The sequence below is a fragment of the Thermobia domestica genome, chromosome 13 (genome assembly GCF_964235325.1).
Source record: "Thermobia domestica chromosome 13, izTheDome1.hap1.1, whole genome shotgun sequence".
Classification (NCBI taxonomy): domain Eukaryota; kingdom Metazoa; phylum Arthropoda; class Insecta; order Zygentoma; family Lepismatidae; genus Thermobia; species Thermobia domestica.
The window spans coordinates 201644840-201672712 of record NC_137466.1 but is presented as its reverse complement, the minus strand read 5'-3'; the positions used below and the strand labels follow the sequence as shown (position 1 = coordinate 201672712).

The 27873-nt window shown below is 35.4% G+C and overlaps 1 protein-coding gene across 1 annotated transcript in view; it reads left to right on the top strand.

Moving 5' to 3' along the window:
• LOC145668954 (adenylate cyclase type 5) overlaps nt 1–27873 on the top strand; it is a gene marked incomplete in the record, with an annotated part of 459372 nt that overhangs the window by 390108 nt on the left and 41391 nt on the right. Inside the window, 6 exon segments of the mRNA XM_081737245.1 lie at nt 3630–3786; nt 7912–8009; nt 16732–16816; nt 19136–19252; nt 21701–21859; nt 25326–25504. Coding sequence (XP_081593371.1) covers nt 3630–3786; nt 7912–8009; nt 16732–16816; nt 19136–19252; nt 21701–21859; nt 25326–25504 — 795 coding nt within the window.

Genomic DNA, 27873 nt, shown 5'->3' with positions numbered 1-27873 from the left:
ATCAAAATCGGCGTGTTACACCGAGGTACCCTGCCTTGTAAGATTACGTAGCAGTTTTATCAAATCCATCAACACGGAATATACCTTGCTAAGAAGTGGAAGAAAAATTTACAGAAATATTAAAAAGAGTGTTAATGGGAGTGAAAATACACATGAAGCAAGTGGTAATATAGAAATAAATACATTATCAGACCTAGCTGACTTTATCAGGCAACAGTTTGGGCATACGACACAGTTATTACAAAATCTGTCATAACATATGGACCGTAATTATCAACTGTTATCACAACAGTTTGGTCAAATGAGTCAAGAGCAGAGTGTAATGGATCAAGATAACGAGAATGTAAAGAACGATGGTTGTTCCCAAGACAATCAATACGACTCTGGAATTAGTCTCAATATTCCATCCAGTGATAGTTCACAGACAAACAGTGACAACAGTTGATTCCGTTCCTGTTTTGCAAATCCTTGAAGCAAATGAAAGCAAAAAACTTACTTCTGATAATGTTGCGAGGCTAACCCTAGAAGGCAGTGACGATAAACATGATCGCAAGCATAGAGATAAGTTCCGAGGAAAGAGGGCGAAGTACAGAAATGGAAGTCAAAACGATCGGCGAAGAGAAGAATGGGTTGGCAGAAAAGGAAAGAAGTCAGAAAAAAATTATCCGCCTGACAGTGATGAGGCTATTTCTAAGAAGCAGTTCAGAGACACATCAGATGACCAGAGGAAGACTTCATGCAACAGAAACCGTGGTAGGGCAAATTACCGTGAATATTGTGGAAAAAATAAGTACAGCCCTGTTAGGAGACACGACATTTCGACACCAGACAAACGGATGAGAACTGAACCTAATTTTACCAGTAAGGTAACCGAACTTAATCCTAGTAGCAACAGTGATAGTGATCGTAACCGAACCTAATCTTAGTAGCAACAGTAATAGTAATCATACTACATTTAAGAAGCATGTAATCATTAGATCTAATTTCACTCGAATTGGATTTCGTAGAAATTTCGTAGATGGCAAAAATTCTCAAAATAGGAAACAAAGAACTGTAGAAGTAAATAACGCGCAAGACTGTATTTTTATTTATGACTTTCAATACAATTTAAATGAGTTCGTTGGTCATGTAACTTAAGCTAAAGTTACGACATCCGAGAAAACCGTATTTAATTGATTCTTGTTTTTTTCACTGTAAATATCGTTATGATTTCTTTGGTTATTTGTACTTAATTTGAACTCTATGAAGATAATATAAATAAATATCCCTGATAAGAATTTCATAAAATATAACAAAAGGATATAGAATATGAATAGTGCTTATCAAAGTTTTGATAAATATGCTAATTTTTAATATGGTAAAAGTCCAGCGTATAAGGCCATATTTATGTATCAAACAAATTAATCCTAAAGTTTTCGAACTAATGGTGTGAAAACTGGTAAACTTTTGGGTTTACGCAATATTGATGAACTTAAGTTATGGCGTCCTTCAAAATATACTAAAAGTAAATGGATGCAAATAGTTAAGACATTGGTTCCTTCTGAAGTTGTATCCAAAGTTAACATGAATGACATTTAATCTTTAAATTAATTCTTAATATGATAATGTCTTCATTTGTGTTAGTTTTTGTTATGATGTTGATTATCTTGTTTTGGTTCTAAACATTGTCGATATTTCGTTTATAATTTGAATGTTTGAATATATTTGATCTTTTCTCGTTCAAAAGAACAATTATATGAATGTCATAATAATATATTTTTCAAAATTTTCTTAGTTATGCCCGAGAAAATAATATAGAGTTTGTTAACTTCTGACTTATGATAAGTATTAATGGCCTCGAAAGAACTTAAAAATAAATATTATACCGTATTTTGAATGTATCTTCACTTTGCGCCGATGAATTGTATGAATATTTAAAATAAAATTAATTATGAGAATTATAATAAATAAGAAAATGATATTAATATAAAGGAATATGATATATAATTATACGAAATATAATTTTTATATATACGAGGATCATTCAAAAACTTATGTAATTAATATGGAACATCTAACGATCCAGGATTCTTTTTTATTGTAAACAAAAAAGTCCTATTGTTTGGGCGACATTATATAACAATATTATGTATTTTTAATATTATTACTTGTATTTATGGATAATAGTGCTATAAAAAAGCACAAGCTAGCTAAAAAAAGAAGAAAATATAAAAAGAAATAGAATTAATTTCCTTCAGATATTATTATTGATGTTTTGATGTTCTGTTAACATAGCAATCTGACGATGTGTGTTATTAGTCGTCATAGCAACGAGAGATATATAATATACCAAAAGATCCATCTTGTATAATCTACATGTAAGCTATTTAAAAGGTGTAAATGTGCCCTTCATTACGTATTGTAGTAAACGTAATATCAAGATGGAGTGTTTAAGTGAATTTTGGTAAAATAGTAAATTAGATTACAAATATTCGAACTGTCGGCTATAGTATAACGCTATATAACTAACTAACTAACTAACTAACTCTATGGCCTATGGAACCCGGAGGTTCAGTGCCGCGTTCACAAAAGCTCTCCACTGACTTCTATCCTTAGCTAATTGCATCCAGTTTCTACTTTGTATTCCTATCTCTGCGAGATCCATCTTAATATTGTCCTCCCATCTGCGCCTAGGTCTTCCTAATGGTCGTTTTCCTATGGGTCTACCAGTCAAGACTTTGAAAGCGTTTCTACTTTCTTCCATTCTAGCTACATGACCTGCCCACCTAAGCCTCCTAGACTTGACGACCCTAACAATGTTGGGTAAACCGTATAAACTATGTAGTTCCTCGTTATGAAGCTTCCGCTATTCCCCATTCTCGTTCCTCTTGGGTCCGAATATTCTTCTCAGGATCCTGTTCTCAAATACTTTCAGTCTATGTTCTTCCCTCAAAGTAAGCGACCATGTTTCACAACCATACAGAACAACAGGCATGATTATCGTTTTATATATTTTAAGCTTCAAATTCCTCGACAGAATTCGCGACGACAAGAGATTTTGAACCGAATAGTAACACGAATTCCCTGCTTTTAGTCGACATTTAATTTCTTCGTGAATATGATTTTCGTCTGTTAATATTGATCCTAAATATTTGAAAGTATCCACTTTATCAAAAGCATTATTTAATATTTTAACGCCTCCACAATTTGCCGTATTACGGTCCCGACGCACTTCCATGTATTTAGTTTTCTCTGCATTTACTTCTAAACCCATGTCCCTGCAAGCGTTTAATAAGATCTCTGCATTTATTTCTACTGTTCACCAGGTTATGGCATATGCTGATGATGTAAATTTAATAGGGGATGATAGGAGAACAGTAGAAATAAATAACGCTATATAAAATAGACAAAATAAGTTATATTACAAATTGGTGGTTTTCGACACGAATTGCGTTACAAAGAGAAGAACACGTCAACCTTCTTCTTTCTTTTGGAGACAATCACAAGTCACTAACCCTTTGTAACGGTGTCATCATATGACTCATTTACAGTCAACATCTAGTTATAACGTCTTTTCGAGAGTGGTACTTCTGTTTAAAAAAACAAGTTGGTTTGGTTTGTGATTAAACTATATGACTTTTTTTTTCCAGACTAGGTTTTGGCGACAATCACGAATCGAAGGACCCAGAAGATGAAGTGAACGATTATCTAACAAGAGCAATCGATGCTCGCAGCATAGACAGACTTCGAGCAGAACATTGTAAACGATTTCTTCTTACCTTCAGAGAACCTGACGTTGAAGAAAAGGTAACGTAAATATCCAAGTTAAAAATCTTGTTCAAAATATCCTAAGTGATAACAAGTTCCGTACGTTTTGCTGCTTCCTCACTAAGAATCCTAAACACTGTAGTTTTGACCATTCAAAACGCAATAAGTATGCTAATAATGTTATGAATTCTTCTTTCAGAACAGTCTTTACAATTAGTATCCTGTGTATACATTTACGATTGTAATTTGACTTATCATAACAATAATCTATTACACAATTATGGAGTATGTTGTGGGAATTGAATTTGTATGATCTTGGTGAATCTGGGTTACGTCGTGTTATTTGTCTCTAGCAGCCTTCGAATGAAAACGAACTTTCATAAGCTAACTGAAGGCCTTCTAAACAGGAGCGCCCAAAGAAAATTTTCTAGAGGGGGCCATCTCCATTTTTGCTAGCCCTATATTACGTCTAGCATTTTTGTATTTAATATACGTGGTTTGCTATATTACGTATACATTTTCGTGAGCCAAGGGGCGGGCGGGCTCCACCCTGCCCTCCCCTTAGGGCGCTCATGCTTCTAAATGAAAGATTCATCGATGATTTTACGTTATTTTTGATTTAAACTACTCGCTGAATAAATACGTTTATTTAAAAATTATTAACGTGTAACAGTTAGTGCAGGAAGTGTGATCCAGTGTAGTAATCCTAAGTGTGATATGTGTTGTATTGGGGAAACGGGAAAGAGATTAAAAGAGCAATTAAAATAACATAAGGACGACGTTAGGTTGGAGGAAAATAGAAATGCAATCTACAAGCATTAAGAGACACGGGACATTCAGTTAATTGGAGTGAAGTAAAAGTGCTATTAACAAGAGGAGAGAATGTTAGAAAATGAAAAGAAACAAGATTTATTGAAATAGAAGTTGATAGATATGAACTGGGACTCTGGACTTAAAATGAATGAACAGTGAAACAAATTATTAAAGAGCCTTCAAGATTGAATATGTTAATTGTACAGATTTATTTGTGTAAATTTTAGTATCATTTATTTATTTATTGTATATTAATTATTTAGTATTCATATTTAAGTATTATTTCTAAAGTTCATTTTATAAATTATATATGTACACTCATGTCCAAAATTATTGTTACATATCTGTAACTGTCTTCTTGTAAGAATATAATTTGATAATGATTTTGCAGAGTACTTTTAATACTGATACTATGTGTATAATCGGGAAATGTATATTTTGGGTAAATTTCATAGGAAAAGAATTAGAAATACGAAAATTGCTCGTTGCTAAATGTACAAGAAAGTTTTATTTTCGTTTTATTGTTCTTATTTACTGTTCTTTTGACATGAAATTTGACACATACATGTCTTGGCCGATTATACACAAACTAACATTATAAGAAATATTGGTCGAATTCGTTATCAAATTGTATTCCTACAAGAACATACTTATAGACATGCGACAGTAATTTTGGACATGAGTGTACGTATATAGTGTCAAACGGGGGAAGGGAAGGGAATTAGTGATGTTTGTTCTTGTTTTATATTCTGGTTTTGTGATTAAAGGGGGTCGGTTGTAGTAGCCTATGGTAGCAAATCAGCATTCAGGGATTGCTTTGCTGTTTCTTACTTCAAAAATCTGCACTACCTGTGTATTTATGATGCCTGAAGAAACCAAGTGATAGTTGGCGAAATTGATGAACGTTAAGATTTTTTATAATAAAAGTAATGTTTTTTCTCAGTGAGTAGTTTAAATCGGATTTATTCTACTAAAGACAAAGCTTATAGAATGGTAAAATACAGTATTTTTGATTGAATGAGATAGTGGCTCCATGCACTTCACTATTACTAAGGTTACTAAAGCAAGAGTAAATTTTACTAGATACTAGGGAACTAAATACGAAAGTCCTCAAGTGTAAGAAAGATGTCACTTTAAAATTTTAGAAACTTGTTATTAGGGCCCGAAATTTGAGGGAAAATCCTCTTTTTTTTACGAGTGCCCGAAGACGAGGCTTAACATAATATATATTCATTTTGGGTCAATCTATGTCAGAAAATGGTGGATTTTATTTGTTCTTTTTGCCTTTTGCGGTGTTTTTTGTTTATTGATCTTTTTTAAGCTTTTAATAGTTCTTAACGTCTTTTTTTTACCACTTCATCTTTCGACAATAAATTTACTGGCCATTAACTCGACTTACCACCACCTCTTAAACATCTTTTCTTTAGTAAAAAAAATTCAAAAGATAAGACATTCTTCAACGACTGGACTGATAAGATCAGATCTGCAACAATCACAAGTCAGATAAGGAGGCGTAACAATGTCCTCCAGCAAGAGGGGGCTGAGGGGGGAAGTTTTCTTAGTTTGTACTTCAGTTTGTGGAAGAAGAACAGACCGTTAATCCACCCGAAGCTTGTATTTCCTGAGCATTATATTCATTAAATATGTAATTCTAATTAAATTGGGTCTTATTTTTACGTCCTTTTTTCAATTTTTAGGTCCTTTTTAAAGATATTTTTAGGTCTTTTTATAGGTTCTTTTTAGGCAATTTTTAGGTCTTCAGCTTCCAAGCCCTACTTATTAGGGATCAACGAAAATAAAACTTGTTCAAAGATGAAACATAAACCACTAGATAGATCACATCGACCTGAACAGAATGAGATGTCTGAGGGTAAATAGTCATGCGTACTTTCCGAGAAAAACTCAATTTTAATGCATAAAAAGTTATATCGTTCGTTGAAAGTCCGATGCCATTGATTGTTTTTATGCAGCTGAAATAATTTATTTATTTATTTATTTATTTATTTATTTATATACTATATATGAGTAGCGTATTGTATCTCTCGTTGTTTGATATCTTCTAACAGTGACATACATTCTAACAGTGACAGACATACTTCTAAGATTGACATAATTCTCCTAACAGTGAGGTCCATACTTCTAACAGTGACACAGATACAACGAAAAGTCATACACTACTAACAAGATACATATATTTGTAACAATGATATATATACTTCTAATAATGATACATATACTTCTAACAATGATAAATATATTTCTAATAATGATACATATACTTCTAATAATGATACATACACCTCTAATAGAGATACATATACTTCTAACAATGATACATATACTTCTAACAATGATACATGTATTTTGATAATGATATATATTCTTCTAATAATGATACATATACTTCTAACAATGATGCATATACTTCTAATAATGATACATGTATTTTAATCATGATACATGTGCTTCTAACAATGATACCTATACTCCTAATCAACGGCGGATCCAAGAGGGGGCTATACGGGCTATAGCCCCCCTTGACGCTCAGATATACACTGGATAAAATGGGCTTCAATCCTGCTTTTCACTGGATAAAACGGTAAAATATGGTTTAGTCCCTCCCTTAATCATATCTTGGATCCGCCCCTGCTCCTAATAATGATACATATATTTCTAATATTGATACATATATTTCTAATGATGATACATATATACTTCTAATAATGATACATATACTTCTAATAATGCATATACTTCTAACAATAATACACATACTTCTAACAATGATACATACACTTTTAACAATGGCACAGATACTTCTAAAAATGATACTTATACTTTTAATAATTATACATATACTTCTAACAATGATACATATACTTCTAATAATGATTCATATCCTTCTAATAATTATCCATATACTTCTAATAATGATGCATATACCTCTAACAGTGATACGTATACTTCTAATAATGTTCATATACTTCTAACAATGATACATATATTTTTAACTATGATACATACACTTCTAAGAGTGACACAATCCTCCTAACAGTGTCTTACATATTCCTAATAATGACACAATCCGTTATAATAATTACCAATCAAATCTATAGAGTTAATTAATTTGCTTTTTTCCTTCAACTCAGTATTTGGTCAAAGTCTGAAGATATTTTGTGTAACCGTATTCGATTTTCAAAATATTGTGCTTGTGTTGGGATGTCCAGAGATCCTCTTTCACTACTTAACTTTAATATAAAATATTCAGTAACTTATTAATGCATATCTACAGTATATAAGCATTTTATGTATTATTATGCACTAATCCGTACAATTGTCATTACTTTTCAGTATGCCAAAGAAAGAGATCGCATGTTATCGACTTATTTTCTCTGTTCGTTCTATATCTATATCTCTGTGATCGCTGTCCAGCTCATCATAATACCACAGTAAGTTTTATTTTTTATATAACCTAAAATTATTTTTACCATTGTAACTTCTGTCTTTATATAGCTAATATCATTGTAACAGAATAAGAGCTATATTTTTATAGCCTCAAATCATTATACCACAGTGAATTCTGTATTTATATAGCCTTAAATCATCACCTCAGTAAGTTCTATTTTAATTTACGTAGATTAACATCATAATACCTAGGTACAATAGTAAGTTCTATCTTCTCTAGCCTAAGATCTCTATACAACAATATGATCTATCTTTATACAGCTTAAGATTACTCGTATTATACAACTCTAAGTTCTATACTTGCATGCAGCCTTATATTATTACTCCTTAGTAAGTTCTATCTTTATATAGCTTTATATAGCCTTATATAGCCTTAGATTATTATATAACTATAGAATTTATTATGTTCTTGTTGGGAGATTAGGAAGATGTTAAGTGTGTTAGTAGGCACAGGCTCATGGGAATATGAAACCAGGTTAAAAGAAGAAAGAGTTGTATTTACAGTGGATTATTATGTTCGTTTATATGACTTTTACAGAATTATGTTAAGTATTCGTTTATATTGAGGTCATTTTCAGTTAATGATTAATAAAAGATAGTGTCCATTGTCAACATCTGGTACAGTCCGCAGCAAAAGACCTGCAACATGGGCATGTAAGTTTATTGTGAAACGACGAAGTCTTTTACTCCAAAATAAGTGTGCAGTTGAGGACGTCGAGGTTTTTCCTGGTGTGATTCGTGCCACTTAGACGTTATGTTGATTCCTTGTGCTGTTAGGCGTAGTTTCACAATAAACTTACATGCTCATGTTGCAGGTTTTTTTTTTTTTTTTTTTGCTGCGGACTGTACAAACCTTGAACTTGTTCTTTAGCTAAAAATGAAGAACTTTGAGCATTCTGATGCTGTAGCTGTTCTAACCTTTGTTTATTTTCCGAAACTTGGTCATCTATCCTTAATTCTTTGATATGTCCATGTAAGTCCTGTAATACACAAGCATACAAAAAATGATGTAAACCACTATATTTGAAGCATCGTTTCCCGAAGGCTGAACATTTATTTCTTTCAAGAAGACGATGACAACTTTTGCAACGTGTAATTTGTCTATCACTTCCACTTGATTAACCAGAAGGTCCTATATCTGCCAATATTGGCCTTGAACTTCTAGAGGAGGAAATAATACTAGAGGAATAAACCGACCTGCGTTGAGTGCCTACCTTCGTCTTTATTTCCTTAGTTTGCATGAGATAGATCGGATGTTGATTGCGCTCATTTGTAGTATTGAATACGGACATGTGTTGCTCAGTATTTTCTGCAGTTGTAGCTATATCTATACCTGCTAGAAATTACAAGAATCTGAAGTTAATATCTGTCTTCCTGCCGCATTATTTTTCATGCCAAATACAAATTGATCACGTAATGAATAGTCTAAACAACTGTCAAAATTACAATAGGCAGCTTCATTTTTCAAACGTCATGACAATTGAGCAAAAGTTTGGTGTTCTAATTGTGTTAATTGATGGAATTTAAATCCCTCCGCTATTTCATTTGTCTTGACTTCATAGTGAAGTAACATTAGTTTCTTTAATTCGTCATGCGTTTTCTCAGCAGTCTTGTTCGGAGTCACTCATTACTGCTAAAAACGTAGCAATCTTTCGATCTTTTGGTAAGGCAGCTGATAACGCCATTTGTTCAAAATGTTCTATATAGATCTGAATTCTTCCCGTCTCTACACCAAAAGGTTCGAAATTGCCAAAAGAAGTTATCTTGAAAGCGTAACTTTAAATCCTGTTCGACTGCGCCATTGTTACATGTATCAATTTTTTGTGGGAGCTACACTAGATATTTCAACAAGAATTTTGCATATAGCGTTAGGCTTACTAGATAGGCCTAACTGCACATAAATATTCTCATATATAAATAAGCTATATCGGGTGTTGCAAAATAAGTGTTACAACTCTTGGGAGGTGACTCCTCACACTGAGACAAGAAAAAAAGATCTCTTGAACTTTCGGCTATCGGACATAGTTTCAGATCTACAAGGTGCCGAAAGCTGGGAAAATGACTTTCGGACGCCAATAGTTCGGAAACTATCCAACATAAAGAGGGCGGGTAAAAAATTCGCTGAAGAAGTCATACCTGCTCTATTGAATTTTGCATGTTTCACAATCCTACCATGCACGCGCAAGGGATTCCCCAAAGGAACGTAGAGAGTCCCGGATAATCTACCAAGTGAAACTTGGTCTAAATGGATATGAATTGATAGCCTTTCTACCAGGTAACAATAATTCGTTTGTATTAAGTCGATATCTGGAACAAATACAAAATGGCGGACACCTTCTTGCCCGTTGTGTGTGGTTGCATAATCGCCAGATACGGTTGCCGGCCAACATTGACGTTTTGCGTATTAAGTGTAGCGAATTTGTACTCAAATGTTCTAGAAAGACATCTGGAGTGTTGGTAGAGCATAACAGATGAAGCAGGGTGATTCACATGTGTGGAAACACTTAACGAAAAATGCACACATACTAAGTAAACGTGAGTTCAAATCGTCGGAAATGTAAGGATTAGCGTCAAGAACATGAAAGCCATTGCCAATTCACCAATAATATTCCCTCAAACCGATGCTATATGATATGCACGGTTGCATACCAATAAGGATACAACAACTAAAGCCAAGTTGAAATTGTACAATTGGACTCACTAAGAAACTGGGTAAACTAAATGAATGTCACGAGTGGGATCGCATGATCGATATTGAAATGTGGCCAATGTGTGTGTTGATATCAACATGTAGCTAATGGACAAATGTCAACATGCCCCACTACTGCTGGGACAGCGTTCCACGTGCGAAAAATAGGAAAATAACTACTCGGGTCTTGAATCTGAGGCCGTGGGCTGCCAGTAGGATTGGAAACTGCGACCACGCGAGCAAAAGCGAGCGCTCTAGCCGTGAGGTTCGAAGGAGCGTCACTTTCTATGTATTAATTTCTTTGAGGAATACCCACTTTGTTTGGCAAGCGCTCTTGTACAGCGTCCCGACATGCTTGTGTGTTTCATTTTGTTACTCCTACTGCACAGTTATAAACAATCAGAGCTTTAAGACGTTTCTTCCTATTTCTCATGTCGTTTTACTTTCCATATGTATGGTGTTTCAGCTGTAGTGTTAAATGTGCCAAATCGGTTCATTTTCGTCTTTGTCTTGGCATGTGTACTGTGTGTAAAATACATATTTCTGGAGGTATTTTGATATCTAGTACGTCATATGTCCCAGAAGACGTGAGACATGATACAAGTTTGTTATTTTCACGCTCTATCACAATTTGAACCATGGATTAAGAGATTTCTTTTCATATGTGTCGACTGTGGAACAATGTCCCAAACAAAGAGGGACATTGATACAATCGTGTTCTAGTTATGTTCTACCAAAAGATGCACCAGATGTAATAGCAGAATGTACAATGTTATTTTCCTAGTTTTCGCACGTGAGACGGTGTCCCAGCAGTAGTGGGACATGTTGATATTTGTCCATTAGCTACATGTTGATATCAACACACACATTGGCCACGTTTCAATATCGATCATGCGATCCCACTCGTGACATTCATTTAGTTTACCCAGTTTCTTAGTGAGTCCAATTGTACAATTTCAACTTGGCTTTAGTTGTTGCATCCTTCTTGGTATGCAACCGTGCATATCATATAGCATCGGTTTGAGGGAATATTATTGGTGAATTGGCAATGGCTTTCATGTTCTTGACGCTAATCCTTACATTTCCGACGATTTGAACTCACGTTTACTTAGTATGTGTGCATTTTTCGTTAAGTGTTTCCACACATGTGAATCACCCTGCTTCATCTGTTATGCTCTACCAACACTCCAGATGTCTTTCTAGAACATTTGAGTACAAATTCGCTACACTTAATACGCAAAACGTCAATGTTGGCCGGCATCCGTATCTGGCGATTATGCAACCACACACAACGGGCAAGAAGGTGTCCGCCATTTTGTATTTGTTCCAGATATCGACTTAATACAAACGAATTATTGTTACCTGGTAGAAAGCCTATCAATTCATATCCATTTAGACCAAGTTTCACTTGGTAGATTATCCGGGACTCTCTACGTTCCTTTGGGGAATCCCTTGCGCGTGCATGGTAGGATTGTGAAACATGCAAAATTCAATAGAGCAGGTATGACTTCTTCAGCGAATTTTTTACCCGCCCTCTTTATGTTGGATAGTTTCCGAACTATTGGCGTCCGAAAGTCATTTTCCCAGCTTTCGGCACCTTGTAGATCTGAAACTATGTCCGATAGCCGAAAGTTCAAGAGAACTTTTTTTCTTGTCTCAGTGTCAGGAATCACCTCTCAAGAGTTGTAACACTTATTTTGCAACACCCGATATATCCATACTGCAAACAAATCATTATTAAAATATATCACTAGACATGTACTTTAATACCAAATACAATTTTCACTGAAAATGACATCAATATAAACACATACATAAAATCTACGCAATATAAGCGATACTTAATATAATCCTGTAAAAATTATATAAACCAAGGATGTTATAGTATTTTTATCCTATTAAATTAATGAAGCCAAAATACAATCGAGCATCGGCAAGTCTGATTGGCTACTCTCGTTTTCGTCATCGTCTGATTAGGCTACTTTCGTTTCCGCCACGATCGCTGGCTCAAAACATTGCGATCTTATTGGGCGGAGTGGGCAGAGTAGGAGTGTGGCGAAACTGTGACGTATGCCTTTAAGATTTTGTTGTAAGGGCAGATCCTCTATTTTCTAAGATTCTTGATATAAACGAACATAATAATCCACAGTGAATACAATTCTTTCTTTTTTTAACGTGGTTTCATATCACCATGAGACGGTGCCTACTAACACTCTTAACTTATCTTCCTAATCTCCCAACAGTTCTAGCATACAGTATATAAATTCAATCTATTATACAACTATGAGTTAATATAATCTCCGATCATTATCAATAGCGTGTTGTATCTTTATATAGCCTAAGATCATTATATAGCAGCAAGTTCCATACTTATATAGCATAAGACCATTATTCCATTCTATGTATATTTATATAGCATAAGACTATTACTCAAATAGTATGCTGTATCATTACCAAAGTAAGTTTTATCTGTATATAGCCTAAGATCATTATGCAGCAGTAAGTTCCATACTTACATAGCCTCAAATCATTATCCCATTCTATGTATATTTATATAGCATAAGACTATTACTCAAATAGCATGCTGTATCATCACCAAAGTATGTTTTACCTGTATATAGTCTAAGATCATTATACCTCACTAAGTAGTCTTTATACAGCCTTAGGTTAAAATGCAACGCTAAATTCTATATTTATATAACTTTGAATCATTATTCCATAGTAAGTTGTGTATATAATGGCCCCGCTGAGCTTAGTCGCTAACTCTCTATCTCTTGCTTTGGTGCGAACAGTCCCGGATTCGATTTCTCGGTGGGGCACTAGGTCAGAAAGGTGTAACAACTTTTTTAGGCTCATTTACACTAGGTAAATGCCGAGATGGTACCTAGCATAATGGTCCCTGACCCCTTCCTTCCATTCCCATTCATTTCATCTTCTCCAATTCCCCAGGCAGTGTGATCGCTGAGGGATGTCATTCCTCATATGTGTGACGGGGCAGCATGGCCATACATGCCGAAATCCCAGAAATCTAGTTCCTAATCCTAATTTATCTTTATACAGGGTGTTTCAAAACAAGATCGACAACGTTTGGGAGGTGATTCCTGACACCAAGATAAGACAAAAAGTACAGACCAACTTGGGTGCACAACTTCCTTTCGGAGTTATAGGCTTCCGAAAACATGAAAAAAATGAACTTTAAAGGCCCATAGCCCCAATATAAGCCCATAGCTCCAGTATGGACCAAAGAAAAAGGGAAAAGAATCTTAATCGGCCTAATATAATTTTCTAAAATAAGAATGGCACATTTGACAGTTCTGGTAATACTAAACTCTATTATCAAATGAAGTTTTTGTAATTTGGTTCGTACTGGGATGCAGTGATTCTCTGAAGTGAAGTTAAATATTCATGTATCGGTCTGTTCTAATGCAATTTTATCGAAGAAACCTCATTCTTGTTTTCATTCGTAAGATTAGGCATCATGTTGTGGAACGAAGTGAACCTTTCTATTCAGGAGGCCTCATCTCTCCCGGAAGCCTAGTTTGTCCATCACTGAATTATAGCATTTCGAATTTTCACTATGTCTAAAAGTAGATGATATTTTCGATCTGTCAGCAAAAATGATCGAATCTGCACAAGAAGCTGGTGTTGTTTCCGTCAGTGATGTTGACAAACCTGAAATGATGTGTGTTCCTGAGAGATACAGAAAGACAGTTGTGGAAAATGCTAGACTGAGATTTAACGACAATTCTCAGGTTTTGGGCACGTTTCAGAAAAGCTTGAAAGAGAAGAGAAACCAGACATCAAGAAACTGTTTTCTCTACTGAAAGTGAACTTTCTTTTGAGTATACCTAAGTAGAATGAAAAAGAGGTTGCCAGAGGATATTTCTAGTGGCGATTTTTGTGTAGTTTAACTTATAATGACTCAACTGTTGGGAGAAAGATACTTTTTCTGCCCATTGGAACAGCTTCTGTGGAGAGATCTTTCTTGACAACGAACAGAATGTTCTGCACTGAAAGAGCTAGACTCTCCCGTGAACATGTGTGTGCTTTTATGAAAGTGTCCATCGAGGGCAAGGGCGTCGATCCTGGGGGGAAGGGGGTGCAAGGGAAGATGATGGAGAAAATGTTCGCCTATTCAACGATTTCATTGAGAAAACTCACAACCGCTGGCTTAAGAGATCAAGGAGAAACCACTAGATGTGCATGGTGACACATACTGCAAGTGTGGTAACTTACGTGAAGAGAAAAGTCGTTTATTTCAACCTTAAATTATGTATGATTAAGCTGCAAGCGAACAGGGTGATTAGTGTTTGGGTTGCTAGGTGCCTTTTCAAATAAAGTGAAGTTCCTGTATATTTGGTGTTAGTATGTGTATTATGGACTTAATGTGTGCATATGAGGGGTGATTGAAAATCCAGTTTCTGCTTCCAGAAGTAGTGAGTGCTAGTGTTTTTCTTTATAATTGCAATAGTTTAACGGTGAGTAAACATTTTATTAACATGACTCGGGAAGTAGGCTACGCAAGTAGCGAGCAGGTTTTAGATTGCATTCATTTAACTTGGTATATTAGCTCTTTAATACATTTTAACATTAAATACGTATAAACATTGAGTGTGTGTGTGTGTGTGTGTGTGTGTGTGTGTGTGTGTGTGTGTGTGTGTGTGGTCAAAGATATATAGTAGGAGTCTAATATACAGAAGTCGGGACACCCCCCCCCCCGGGAAAAATCTACATCCCCTGAAATCAAAATTCTGGGAAAATCCCTGGCGGAGACGCAACGCGAATCGCTATAGGCTAAGTCTTGCATAACGTGCTGTTTCCTTGCCTTTCTCCGACAGTGGCGCCTTGAAAAGAAACCGTCCTGGTCACGGCTCGACGACTATTATGCTTCGGCTTTCTTCGGAGTACTCGAAGCGACACGAAGTTGACCAGAAACAATAACAATATTTTCCTCCTTGCAATCCATCTTCGGAAATGATTTAGAAAGCAGAAGCGGCACGACATTTGAACGGTATATATAAATGGTCACGGCCATGACATGAAGTGAAGCATGGCAGAGGAATGGCATGGGTATGGGATCTTATGTGTGAGTTAGGCTTAAATGCAGTGTTCGTGGTTTGAGGGAAATTTCCCTAATCTAGCGAAATTTCGTAGGTAAATTTAGCAGGAAGAGAAAAAGGGAATTTTTCGATATAACGTGAAAAGCCAGGGAAATTCTCGCGCTTACTGATTGGCCAATATAAATCTTTAAATTGTTCTTTGTTCTACAGAAACAGACTAATAAAATAACAATGGTTTGTGTGTGTGTGTTTTCAAAGTAGCATTAATTGCACCCATTGTTGGCATGTAAACTAAAAATGACGGAAAAAGTTAAAATAATAAAAGCAGGAAGCACATGAATGAAACAAATGTAGTTGGAACTTCCTTTAATATAACTAAATTAATCTTATCACATGACTTCTGTCATAGGAATTGGACACTCAACAAACTAGGGGAAATTTTGTGTCAATAGAGCGAAATTTTGTTAAGGAAACCTGCGAACACTGCTTAAATGTGCTTGGCAGTCTTCTACAAGAAGGAGCGCTCCATTGCTGTGCAAGGGAACTGTTTCGAAAGGTGAACATATTTAAATGTTGACAAAACAAATTACTCTTATAAACATAACTACTCCACGGAAGTTTTTGATACTTCTCGTGTAGGCAAAACTTAAAAATGGTAACCATACCTCCAGTTTGTTACAAATATTGCTGTTTGTTACAGGCCCGTAGCCAGCCCAAAAATGTAGGGGGGGGGGGGCTGAAGTTAGGGAGGAGGTCGATCCAACAATATTATAGTTCATTTGCAAGCCTATCCTGAAAATTATAGGGGAGCGTCCCCCCAGAACCCCCTGGATACGGGCCTGGTTTGTTATAAACGATGTTCGTTATTTGATAATCTTCGTTCGATAAATACCAAAGTATTAATAAATCACTATTTTCTTTTACTTCTTATTAATGTTCCTTTTTTGTTTCTTTCAGCTCCGACATCATGTACTGCACTGCAATTATTGGTGTTTTTATGATTCTTTTAATTAGCTTTACCGTTGTCGCCGAAAGCAGTCAGGTATGTTATAAATAATTTAATCATTTTTAAATGATGGGGTTAAGTGTGCGTATATTTTATTCACGCCCGACCCTAGCCATAGGAGTTAAATATATGATTTTGATTGGTTGAAGTTATTCATTTCTCGCCACGCAGCATACATATAGCACAAATCAAACGTCAACTGGCGTCAGTCTTCCTGGCCGAGCATGCTAGCATGGGGCCAAACCCGGCCCAACAGAAGTTTCTTTTATTTATTTTTTAAATTTTAATAGTACTTTCATCATTAAAATAAGAAAAAAATAATACTCATTTATATACATAATATATCAGGGGTGCCCACAAGGGGGGGCTATGACGCAAACTGCGTCATTGAAATATTTGGGGGGGTTAAAAATCTAGTGGGAAAATGTTTGAGTAAGTGTAAAAATTAATCGAAAAGATTTTTTTTTTATAGAAGAACACCTATGGATAGACAATTGCGGGGGGTGCGTCATGGACATAAGGGGGGGGGGCACTACTGAATATATAATGCGTAAAGTTATTTACTTAGGTTACGAAACATAACTGAGTGAGCGAAGGGGGTTAGAAGGCCCTCAGGGCTCGTTTTGTTGCACCTTGACCTCCATAATAATACCACGTGACATTACGTCACACTCGGGTGGTGCTATTTCGATGTAAGTCTACCCTCACCCGCTTTCTTGTGACAAAACAGTTGGCTAGAGTAGAGCGTGAAAAAAATAAGGTGCTTACGCCATTCTTTGCTCATTGTTTTATAGGGCAGAAATAGTCTTATTTTAATTTCTTTGAAACGAACGAGGATTTCGATGATTTGATTGTAATGGTTTCTTCTTCATATCTAGAGGTGCACGCAAGGATGGGTTCCAGATTTTAACTTCCCTACTTGAGCATATATTATGCAAAAATAAATATTTACAGATATATATATATATATATATATATATATATACACCTTGCGGGGCCTCGTCTGGAGACACAAACAAATTGCACTATGTGGCAACGTCGCAAATAAAGAATCATAAATTAGATCTACCAATCCATGAAATAGTTCCATCGATTCTTTCCAGATGGCAGCTAAGGTCGATATTGATTGGTACTAGCATCACTTATTAGTGTAGCAATCGATTTAACTGCTTAATGTATTTGTAAAGTGATGCTAATGATTCCAAGTTAATATGCGACGTTGCCACATTGTGAAATTTTGATTGATAGGTGGCATACCATCATATAACATTTTCGCTTTATTTTGTGCCTGTAGAATAGCTTTCGGTGTAAAATTTTAGCAATACTCATTGTAGAATTTGTCTTTATTTGAAAGAATAAATGTCATTTAAAAGAAAAAGTGTAGAGCTAATCAATATTACTTGTAGGATACATTCTTACAACTTAGAAATTACGTTACGTATGGTTCTTCATTATTTATTTATTTATTTTCATTTGACCTTGCAATAGCTGCTGATATTTCGGCGGTCGAGGCTGATACTTTCGTCACAACCTTTTACGTTCGAAAATAAATATGCGAACCAGAAGTTCCGTTCTCAGTTATTATCCTATTGACCTTTTAGCCATTCTATTCTTATTCTTTTCGTTCATTAAATCTAGATGTACTGTTGCCAGGTCCTATTAGATGGCTAAAAATTTACTAACTGAACGTTATTTATTATTCTTTTAAAAAATCTTGTAATTTGTAGTAGTGGATTAATAAATAAATAGAAAACCAAACATTAAACCAGATATTTATAATAGAATCTATGTTTTGTATGATTCAGATGAAACTTACAAAAACATGTCCCTTTTCAGCTGAAATTCAAAGATGATGACTATAATACCGACCATCAAAAATTCAATAGCTATGGCAAGATAAAAATTACACTAGAGCTTTTCTATTTCAAGTGTGCCCTTGCTGGCGCTGCTGTCGATGCGTGTTTTCCCGTATTTTCCTCGAAAAAGGAGGGACAAGTTGCTGTGGGTGAGATCCTTCAATAGTTAGTTGCTGACAGTGTTGCCACAATGAATTATTTCACGGGCTTCGCTGTGTACTATCTTGTTAGTCATTCTAAGTAGCCTACGATCTTCACTCGCCAAAACCAAACGATTGAATGACAAATTGACAACACAACTGACGTCATTCACTTCTTTTTCCCTATGCAAAGGAAAGGTTTCCTCATCAAGAGGTTGGCGGGGCTGGAAGTGAATGTTACACATGTTTTCTGAGGGCACACTTGAAATAGAAAGTCCATAGATACAAATATTCAGCAACGAAGAAAGAAATAGATCTTGCTACAAGTATTTTAACATACGTTTTGTCTTTTTTTCAAGAATCTCCCAACTATGATTAAAAGCGTTTCTGCTAGAATCTACGAGAATCGAGCCATTGCACAATTGCTAGCTTCAACAGTCATATTTTTTACCTATGGTGTTAGTTTGGCTCCTATGGTAAGTACGATTTATTTATTTATTTATTTATTTATTTATTTATTTGTTTTTGTTGAAAATTTTGATTAATTCTTGTATATTAAGAATGGGTATTAACATCAAAACTAATGTACAATCTTGTTCTAAAATTTTGACCACCTCTCTTTGTTTAGAAGAACGTATTCTCGCGCATTTGTTTGATTTATTTCGATTTATTGATAAGATTACATTTTTTTTTTTTTTTAAAGAAACAGAAGTGGACAGGATTTTTTTTTCGGACTAGACTGGATATAATTATCACGCAAAATCAAAATGAACTTCGATGTGCTTCACGCAAAATTATTTAAAGCGGGAAGGACTAATCACTGCAAAATTAAAATACCGCTAATTTTACAGCAATTATGTGATAGATTATGTGATCAAATAGATAAAAGATAATTGAAATGTGGAACAAGAGCGCGCAAGATATTATTTTGCATAAGATACCGTTATCATGACTCACCTAGTAGCTTTCCGTTTGCAGCCATTTGTAAACGGAAAAGTAAATCCCGGTTTTCTAAATGGCTGAAAATCGAAAGCAGATGAGTGAGTCATGATAACGGTATCACATGTAAAATAATATTGTCTAGGAAGCGCTTGTTAATTTTTTCTATTATCTTTTATCACATAATTATTGTAAAATTAACGGGATTTTAATTTCACCGTGATGGGGTCTCTAGAAAATGTACTAGTAAAGGAATCTCAGGTTTTAAAATCTATAAAGTATTGATTTTTAACAAAAAATTGTATGTATAATATATATGAATTTGAAATTAATATAGTGGTTCTGTAATAGACAAAGTAATGATATATTATGCAAATATTGAGTAATGTTCTTTTCCATATGTACTGTGTATACTATTAGACTTGAGATTCATTTTAGGTTCGATTTACTTCTTTAATAGTTTCGCACTCAAAGAATACGTAATACTGTCGGAAGTCAAAATATATTTAAACTGTTATCAATTTTTAATACAATAATTATATATATATATATTGCAATGTTCTACACGTGCTGGCTGTAAACAACTTCAGACAACAATCACGAAGAAGACCCTCATCAACAATCATCAAATAACGAACATCAGTGAAGTCACCACCTTATTGTTTCAATAAATTTATCTCCGGCATATTTCTTCGATGCAGCAAAATCTGCTGCGATAGGTCTAAGCACCAAGGTGGGTTTAGTAAACCAATTGTAAACAATCTAACTTGCGAGAACAAGGTCTATGTATTTTGATTTTCTTAATGTTTGATTTTAGAATTTAACTCAGAATGGTACTGTTTTGTGTATCATTTGATGTCATAATTAGATTTTACGCTATTAATGTCGAGTTATAAGCTTTCAACGTGTAGATTTAAAAGAAAAAAAAAAGTTTAAGTAATAGGTTGCATGAGAGAATTGTATTAAGGGAAACGCCTGTACTAAATTGTTTTTCGAAAAGGTATTAGCAAACACCTCAAAAGTATTAGTAAAGCAAATACAGTAAATAAATAAATGAACAAAAATTCAATCGCTCGTTTTGATGAAAGCACAAGTTACAGACTGACTAAAATATAAAATAATTGACCTAAATCTCTTGACATCCTAAGGCTTATAGAGAATTCTGAAAGAAATACGAGGGAAATTAAAAAAAAAAAAAAAAACTCCGTTTGTGCATATACGAGAAATGGCCGCGAAGAGCGATGTCAGTGCTGTGGCGCTGTATTCAGTAGTTCAGTAGCTAGTGAGCAGTGGAAGGCGAAGGTTGTGTTGCAGTTCACTCGTCCGCTATAACAATTGAAAATGAATTTTCCAATACAAAAACCCATCAAAGGGTGAAGTACGTGCAGTAATATGATTTCTGAATGCGAAAAAAAACATTCGGCAGCTGCGATTCAACGCGGACTGTGTTATGTTTACGAACGAAACTTGATGAGTGAACGTATCGTACATGGAATGGTGTCGCATGTTCGAAGATGGACGAACTGACGTGCATGATTTCGGCAAGAAGTTCGATTGGGATGTTTTTGGTCATCCTTCCTATAGCCCAGATTTGGCGCCAAGCGACTACCACCTCTTCAGGTGCATGAAACAGTGGCTTGCGTCGCACCTCTTCGACAATGATAATACGCTTCATAATGCTGTTAGTGGATTGCTTCATTCCCAGGCAGGAGGTTTGTTTGCAGAAGAAGTCTCAAATCTTCAAATCTTGCAAAACTTTATGAGAAGTGCCTCAATTTGAATGGTGAATGTATTGAAAAGTAACGTGTATAATAAAACTTCTGTATCTGTGAGTGTATGTCATTGATAACCAAAAGACGGTTATTATTTTTTGATTTTCGAATTAGCCTCGTAGATCTAAGGATTACTAATTGCTCACAAAGAACATTGAGTTTGCATTCAGTTTCTTTAATTATGTTTTTTTTTTTTTTTGTATGTCTTTTCAGTTATTACTACAATCTTACGATCTCGAGACCTGTATACAAGATTTATGTAATGTATCACTGAGTCAAGTGAATGGAAGCTTTCTGCGGTCGTTCAATATACAGTATGGATTAGAACATCTCTCCCCATGCCACGAAGAGCCAAGTTCGCACTTTCCAGACGTAAGTAAAGAAGGGAAATAGACTCAAATTGTTTAGGTATTCTTGAAAATTTCAAATATCTAATTATGTTTCAAGCTTATATATACACAGGGTATCTCCAAAATCTTTTTCCTGTTTCAAAGTGTTATAGTCAGTGGTGGCTTCAAAGTTTTACAAGAGAGATGTCATAGTGGCAATGGTACCGAAACCAGCTTTGCACCGCTCTCTCCCAAAACCAATGTCCGACTACGTGGTCTCAATTGGATTTTTAGTTTGAAGGCATTTTTCATATTTTTCATGAATATTCATTCGCTCCCTAAAAGCTTGCACATACACACACACACAAGAGCTAACATAATCAAGTCTTATATAATGTGTATATGCGCGTCGCAAAGAATACTTCCAAAATGAACTATGAAGTCCTCTCGCCCTTGAAACAATATGAGTCAGCCATTTCCCGCGACAAACATGTCTTTCCTTTTAACCTAATCATGTGAAGAGAGAAAAACCAGCAAACAGAACTGAGATACGCCTCCTGCCCTCCCGTCTTGTCTTCTCTCTCGCCAGCTGCAAGGAGGAAAGATAGAAAGCACTTCTTTCAGTGACGTTAAAAGTGTGATTATATTGTCCACAAATACAGATGTTTAAAAGGCTGTTTTCCTGAGGCAGGTTAACGCGAGAAAGATCCAAGCTAGAACACGTGAACAAAGGATAACATCAAGCATCATGACTTACGTTATGTTGCCAAATCTCTCTTGGACATTAATCAGACTTGCAGACTTCATATGAATATAACTAAAATTTTTGTTCGGTTGCTTCTAATTCCTATTCAGAAATTAATGTTCATAATTATTTATCGTATTAATTGGGAGGCACGTAACTTTGTGACTACATTACAGAGACGACCCTGATTATACCTCGAAGAAGTTAATTGAATCTGAATAAAACACGTTGAGTTCGAAAGAGCGAGTTTTCAAAGTTCCTGCATTCCATTCATTCACATATCTCCAACTTCAAAGTACTGTATTGGATTTAAAAACAATACTTTTTTTTTTTTTTTTTCACAAAATGCAAAATATTTGGAGTTTCAAGTTTTCGGTTCACAAATGTCTAATGGGGCCTCCGCCAGCCGCTCATCACATATCAAGTCGATAGTTGAACTCTTCCCATATCTTGAACTCTGATGAGAATTGGTGAATTCACTGATGGTTGTTGGGAGATGATACTGGCGTGTGTCGTTACTGCACATTAACGACGTGTACAGTGAACGAAACGAAACATGAAGACTCCCTCTTTCTAACGGCTGACGTTTGATTCAAGCACAACAAGTCGTTTTCAAGCTATAATACTTTGAAATTCATTGCAGACTTTCGAGATTCCCTTATAACAACCCTTCACAAAATATTATGTTTAATCCGATATCTTAGTCGAAACGAAAGTACAAATGCACCTGCATTAATTTAATATTGAGTTAATGATGCTAAGTATCCAAATATATTGATTTAATAAAATCTTTAATTACTATGTATTATATAACGTTATTTATATAGCTGAGCAACCAAACCTAACATTTCAGAAATCCGGGTTTTCAAGTTCTTCAATACACTGTTTGTTTGTTACAGTGGTTGACAATTAGTGGCAACACGTCCCTCAGGTAACAATCAGAAACGACTTACCATGTGATGGTGACACTGGCATTCGCATTCAATTGTGTCCAAACATCAACTCATTATAGGCGCACAAATTTGTTTAGGGAAAATATACTATAGAATTGAAATAGACATATCATGTAGCTATAGTTGTATAAGTACTTTCCTTAATGTGGTAGTTGGTATTGGTAATACAATAACGCTCCGGTGATCCGCAAAGTTGGTTGGCAAGGACACCGCGGATAACTCGAAAAAAGACTAAAGATGAGGTTCAAATACAAAAAAAAAAAAAAAAAAAAAAAAACCAAAGAAAGAAAAAGAAAAAAGAAAAGAAAAGAAAAGTACAGTATTTCAGCATAAAAATTGTCTTATTGTTTGTATTCCTGGGTCGACGATGTCAGTGATCAGAGAATGTGAAAGCCATGGCTAAAACAAAAGAGTGAGAGCCTCCACTCATCCACAAATTACGACAAGGCCTGTAGGATTATGATGCATAATAAACTTGTCACTAATTTTCGACCTTCGCACTGTAGAACCTATTGTATTTTCCAAGTTGTTGGCTTGGATTTTTTTTTAATTGACCCTCCAGTGGTCGCAGCGAACAATGAATGTACTTTACTACCACGCAAATGCCTCTTCCAATTCTCGTTTTTTATACCTTACAACAATCGTCATCTATCAGAGTAGAGTTGCACTTCAAAACGTACCCTATTGTTGAAAATATTGATTTTTACAATGCAACTTATTTTTGTTTTAGAACGTACAGTACTTATTTCAATGTGGAGTGTCAGTCCGCAGCGACTACTTGTGAAAAATTATTGAACGCGACTGCAGTAGGTTTAAAAAAAATCGCAGCAATCGTGGATAATCGGGATTTACTGTACTTTTCGTCTGTATATTGTAAAAGTCTGTTCCATATAGGATGTAGGTAAAGCGAGGTAATAAAATGAGTGTCCGGAATCGACTCCCACTACCGGCTTTTATTATAAAATTTCACTAATTAACAGTATTTTACAATATACTTGTGAGGTTAGAAACAGGTAATCTTTGAACGAGAGGTCGCAGACAGGATCTCCACAAAGCCCCATAGCAGGCTAGGCAGAGTGGCGGAGGATTCCCCAAAACTCAGTGGTAAGCAGTGAGGAGGTTAGGTGGCCACAGACACTCGAAGCAGGCTAAGCAATTGGGTGTAGGATTCCAGACAGAGCCCCGAAACAGGCTAAGCCAGGTGAAAGGAAAAGCCAAGAAAAAATGAAATGAAATCTTTGAGTTTTACGTCCCACGATTATGCCGGTTAGGCTAAAGGAGACGATGATGATGAGAAATGAATGAAATGGTGGCATGAAGAAAGTGGGGGGAAACGGGAGAACCCCGAGAAAACCTACGCACATGGTGTTTGTCCACCACAAAGGAAAAGCCAAGAGTCTCGAAGCAGGCTAGAGGTTTGGGGTTAGGTTACTCCTAATGTTCCGAAGCAAATAGAAGGAGGGACACCAGTGAACTGGTACAGATCCGCTGTCGGCTGCCGAATTTATAGATCCCCAGACGGCGGTGGCGCTCTTGCTCCGATGTCGTCTGCTTCGTGGGAGGAACCAGAAGTCCGTCGTCTGCTGGTTGTAGTGGATCCATGTGGTGCATAGTATCTTCACGTAAAACCATGTGGTGGTGTTTATAAACATAAGCGTAAAGTGTTGTTTGTACACAATACCACGTTGGATATTTCAATATAGTCATAAGAAGATATTGTTCAACAGACTCTAAGAAGCCTTTTGCATCATACTTTGATATGTTCTATTTATACAGAATTCTAATTTTTATTTTCTAATTTTCTTTTGCAGTATTTTACTTTCTGTGTTCTTCTTGTGATGATTATGTGTGCTGTGTACCAAATCCTTATGAGCCTCGTCAAAGTTATTATTTTGAGCTGTGTGTGCATAGGGTATTTCGGAATGGTGCTCATGTCCCATGGATTCCTTTTTGATAACAGAGATCTTCTTCTACAACTGTATACCTCTAGGTAAGCCTATAGTATAGTCAGATTTTTTTCTCTCTCTCTGGGAGTGAGAGTGTAGTGGCGATAATAAATGTAAGGATATTTACTTGGTAGTAACGCTAGAGTTTTAAGATATTATGTTGTAAGGATCCATATACCCACACTTACTGCAAGCCACATGTTTTCACTACAAACGCGTCTTTTTAACAATTACCAACAAACAATGGCAGACGACAGAAGGAGACTACTTTCAGAAAGAAGCGAAGAGGATTCGGAGAACTATGAAAAAAGCCGACAACCCCTTTACAGGTTCTCCCTCCAAGAAGATGGCTATAAAAGAGGATGACGGAGCCAAGAAGTTATCACTACCACTACTGATTGATCGCCTATCAAAACCTTCTTCCGACGCCGTCATGAGCTACGGAGACTTCGTTTAATACCTGCTCCCGGGGCTGCTATGGACTACGGAGATTTCCTTTAATACCTACTCCCAGGGCTGCTATGGGCTACGGAGATTTCCTTTAATACCGACTCCCGGGGCTGCTATGGGCTACGGAGTGTAACCGATCCCGTCTGAAGCCGTAGTGGGCTAAGACAAATATTCTTTATTTCCAAGGCCACATCGTGTGTCGAGGAACTTTGCATTTATTCTACACTGAAAACATTTAAAGACAGAGAATAGACTTACAAGAACTTTATGCAAGTTCTATAAGACTTTTTTTTAATAAAAGGGCGAAGGGTTAAAATTCGCGTAAATATTATTTAGACTCTACTTACACATTATTGCAATATTTTGAAGATAATATATGTAATGCCAGAGTAAATATAGTCAGGAATCACTTTGTCGCTTATCCTTCCCTGCATTACTGACGAGTGTTACCGCTGGAAAAATGGATACGGATTAGCCAAATTTCTACAAATAGGGATTTGTATGATTGCTATAGAAGACGTGATTGGCAAATTTAGAGAAGATAATTGAGACGTTGGATAGCAAAGTGACGTAACTCAGTTCTGAGACATTGTGAGATGTTGAGACTTTTTATTATAATCGATATAGAAAAAGCGAACAAACTCGGTACTTTGTGCTGCCATCTTTTGGCCTATGGCTTGGCCTTCTAACTCGGGGGTACGCAACTTCGCCATCCAGCAAGTTATGGTTTCAAGTTCACGGAAATGACTTAATCTCATTTAAAAAAAAATTAGTTACGCCACTTTGCCATCCAACACCTCAATTATGAGACAAGAAGTTGTTTTGTGTAAAAGAAGATAATTATAATGTAGAAGTTTAATTTGAATTTCTATGTAACTAGAAACAAATTTTATTTTATACTAAAATTATTGATGATCGTGGAGGTTCAGTGGTAGAGCGCTCACCTCTGAAGTGTGGGATCTTTGATTTCGATCACAGCTTGCATCAAGTAAGCTTTGTGGGTGAATAAACACCGTGTGCGTATTTTTCTCGGGATCCTCACGTTTCCTCCCACTTTCTTCATTTCATCATTACCATCCACTTCATCATCACTGTGCCCCTTAGCCTTGGAACATAATCGTGGGATGTTAAACTGTAAAACAAAATCACTGATGTACACATTTTCTATCATATTCATCACCTTAAAGTTGCATTCGTAATTCCATATAATTAGAACAATCCATATTATGCTTTATTTTTTGTTTAATTATGCTTTATTATGCTTTGTTGTTAATTTCAATCATTGTTTTACATTAATCGTGTATAACATTCAATATACATTAAATATTCTAAATATCTTGATCTATTTATTAATAATTTATGAAATCAGTTTCTTTCATATTTAATGAACTTTCTATTTAATGCACTGTAAAGAGATATGCTTTACTCGAGTCAGCTTTTTTTATCACTTGTGTGAGCCTTAGAGGTGCGTATATACAGAAAGGGAAAGTAAAAGATGCCACCAAACAGTACAGAATGTGCTGAAGTTCAAGAGGTACACATAACAATATAGTGTGGAGTTCTTGTGCACTTTTTGTACATTTCGAATCATCATACATAACTGTGCAGTTACACTTAGAAGAAAACTATTTGTTTATTCATTGTTGGTGGAAAGTTTTCTCTTTCTTTTCCTTTTTTCTTTTCTCCACTTCAAAGGATTACACCGAAAAGTTTACAGAAATAAAAATAAACTTTTCATTGTTGCATTGTTATGTTCTCAAAGATTTTGCATTGTATTTTTTTTTTTTTTTTAAGTAATACAGTATGTTAAACTTGCAGTTAAAACAGAATTTTCCAAGAATTGTGCTATATATTTTAAATTATGCCTTATGCTTTATTTTCTAAAATTATGCTTTATTATGCTTTTAAAATTACTTTCTTCTGGATCCTTAGACAAACGCAACCATGTTCAAGGTATCAACCA